A 2,470-nucleotide genomic window follows, 5' to 3' on the forward strand; every position below is an offset into this window, starting at 1 on the left:
CTTGCCTCGGCTGCTTGGCTCTGGTGATAAGTAGAACAGGGTAGAGTAATAGTAGTACCTAAGTCCTGACTCCTGATTAGTCTGTAAATGTTTTCAAATGAAATATTTTTCTCCAACTGTCATATTGTGCTGGCAGTTTGTACAGTATTATACTGTGAGATGGATTGCAATCTATTTTGTTTATTTGTTTAAAAGTCTAATCTTGTAAATAAACCACCAATGTATTATTATGCTGCCTCAATAGCATTTAATCATTGTGTAGTGTTACACAACACTTAAATGACACAATTAAATGTACAATAAAATTAAATGACAATTTGTGCTCTAATGCTACGTCAGAGCAAATACAATAGCCAGAACTCATAATGACTACCATCAGGTCATAACAATATTCAAAATGTCATTATGTTGTCGTCCTTTTATCACATTACACATGTATGTTTGTAACTTGCTGTCCCAGTATTTCTGGGAGTATACTGTTTCTAAAAAAACACTCAACTTTAGGAATCGCATCATCCCAAAACTCAAGGTCAGGCAAAATCCTTTCAACAAATATGTCATTGCGGTTCCACACAACAAAGTCACAGTACTCTGCATTTGCAATGTGAAGCTGTGCCTGAATTTGGTAATAGTAGTCATGAGTTGGGTCCAGTGTGACATTATCCCCGTCACTGATGAGGCAGAAGCCCTTCTCCCCAGCACGCATGCGCAGGTTGACCGCATCTCTCTGAGAGTGTGGGCACTAAAATCACAGTGATGAGAACAACAATCAAGATTTATCTGATGAAACAGTGAAGAAGCAAAGATGATGGGTGTGGTCTGTGTTATCATAATCTCTCATTGCCCAAAACAAATGTCTATTTGAGACAGACAATAAAGCCTCATCTTATCTTAATTGAACAATAGATTAGAAATTAGAAAAGGTATTTCCTGCATTTTTACTCAGTTCACTGATTCTTATGGAAAGATGTCACACCTATGGCCTTGACTACAACAGAGTCAATACCTTAATCTCGCAGATGCCAGTTCCATGACAGTCACAAGTGACTATCCCATCAGGGGAGGACCCCATGTATGGCCACTTGGGGTTCAGCCAGAGACCGCTGTCCATACATGAGAAGCCTGCATGCTCCTGGCTCATAAGCTTCTCATATGCTCCTCTGGCTTGTGCTTCATGTTTGCATCCATAACTATAAACAGTACACATGCCAAACATGAAAAGGAAATTATTACTTAGTATTGGATGTGTAAAACAGTAAAGTGATGTATTATGCAATATGCCATTACCCTAAACTATACTTAGTTCTTACCCTGTATAACCCTAGCCGTATAAGCCTATAACTAACCTCCATCTTCATAACACTTTTTTAGTTACAGTTATGGACAGTTTCATACCCCAAATCTTAACTCTGCCTTACCCTACATCAAACCCTAAATACCTTGTAGCAGCTGTGGTGAACCTATATGCCTCTGGATAGCATATGGCCTTGATCAAGCTCTTTGATGGTTGCTGGGGGTTGGTCTTAAGAACTTGTTTCAGCTTAGAGGCAGTTACGCGTCCAGCTCTTTGCCTAAACCAAATACTGCTTGCACTCTGACTTCGAGTTGCCCTCTCTACAGCCTGGACTTGGGACAGGGTGAGCTCTTCAAGCTGGAAGTCCAGGCATAGCTCTTCAAGGTCTTTGGGGGGGAGCTGCAGTGTCTCTGGTGTTCTGTACTCAGGCACAGTTTTAGGAAGCATGCTAGACTGGGGGACAAATTCTTTGTGGTAAGGTTCCCTAGACATCAGTGCTGCACTCCTTGGACAGTTTTTGCTTAAACTCTCAAAAAACCTACAGTATGTCTCTGAATCTCTCTGCACTCTTGGGCATGGAAGTGATTTCCCAACCTTTTGTGTACTTGTGCAGCCATCAATGGAACACTCAAGCTTTCGTTTTTTGGACTTTGCTGAAGAGAAGTCAATCAGAGTTACTGGGCAAGCAGGAATCTGGAAAAATTAAGCCAAAGAAGATCATTAAAATTTAAAAAGCTCTTTTCTAAAACGCTATATATTCGTTTCCAAAAGTATTCGAAATTGAACAGTGATGGCAGTGGAGTGAGTATGTGTGTTTTAGGCTGGGTATAGTGGTTGGTTGGCAGTGAAGTGTGTGTGTGTATGTTGGGTGGGGATGGAGGTGCCATGTGCTGTGTATAAAAGGAGTGGAAAGTAAGCAGTTCCATGTTGATGAAAATGTGGTGTGAGGAGTTGTGAGTATTGAGGAATGCATGAGAAATGTGAATATATAAAGTGCTGCAGTCAGGTGTGTGTGTGTGCGCAGAAAACAAGTGCTAGGGTGTTGAGGCATGCATGAGAAGGGTGTGATATACAGTATACGGTTCTGCAGTCATGGTTATGTTAGTCATGAAAAAGGAAATGGCTTTTAAATGCTGTTATAGCGTTTTGGAATAGAACTCTTCATTTATTAAAGTA

General features: G+C 40.6%; 1 protein-coding gene across 1 annotated transcript; it reads right to left on the minus strand.

Annotated features, from left to right (window-relative positions):
• Positions 1 to 12: 12 nt before the first annotated feature.
• On the minus strand, positions 13 to 2,436 carry LOC106632937. The gene is made up of 3 exons (XM_042217950.1): positions 1,889 to 2,436; positions 1,007 to 1,190; positions 13 to 742 (listed from the first exon to the last, which is right to left on the minus strand). Exons 1-3 carry the CDS (start codon positions 1,909 to 1,911, stop codon positions 428 to 430), a joined length of 522 nt encoding a protein of 173 aa, XP_042073884.1. The 5' UTR covers positions 1,912 to 2,436; the 3' UTR covers positions 13 to 427.
• Positions 2,437 to 2,470: the final 34 nt, after the last annotated feature.

This window comes from Haplochromis burtoni, unplaced genomic scaffold (genome assembly GCF_018398535.1).
Source record: "Haplochromis burtoni strain Fernald_Lab_line unplaced genomic scaffold, NCSU_Asbu1 Contig_4003, whole genome shotgun sequence".
Classification (NCBI taxonomy): domain Eukaryota; kingdom Metazoa; phylum Chordata; class Actinopteri; order Cichliformes; family Cichlidae; genus Haplochromis; species Haplochromis burtoni.

Excerpts from the sequence above, each read along its gene's own strand:
- LOC106632937 (XM_042217950.1), bottom strand. The coding sequence starts at position 1,911 with ATGGCTGCACAAGTACACAAAAG. Across the intron at positions 1,191-1,888 it reads GCTGCACAAGTACACAAAAG|TTATGGATGCAAACATGAAG; the intron begins GTTGGGAAATCA and ends TACTGTTTATAG. Across the intron at positions 743-1,006 it reads CTGGCATCTGCGAGATTAAG|TGCCCACACTCTCAGAGAGA; the intron begins GTATTGACTCTG and ends CTGTGATTTTAG.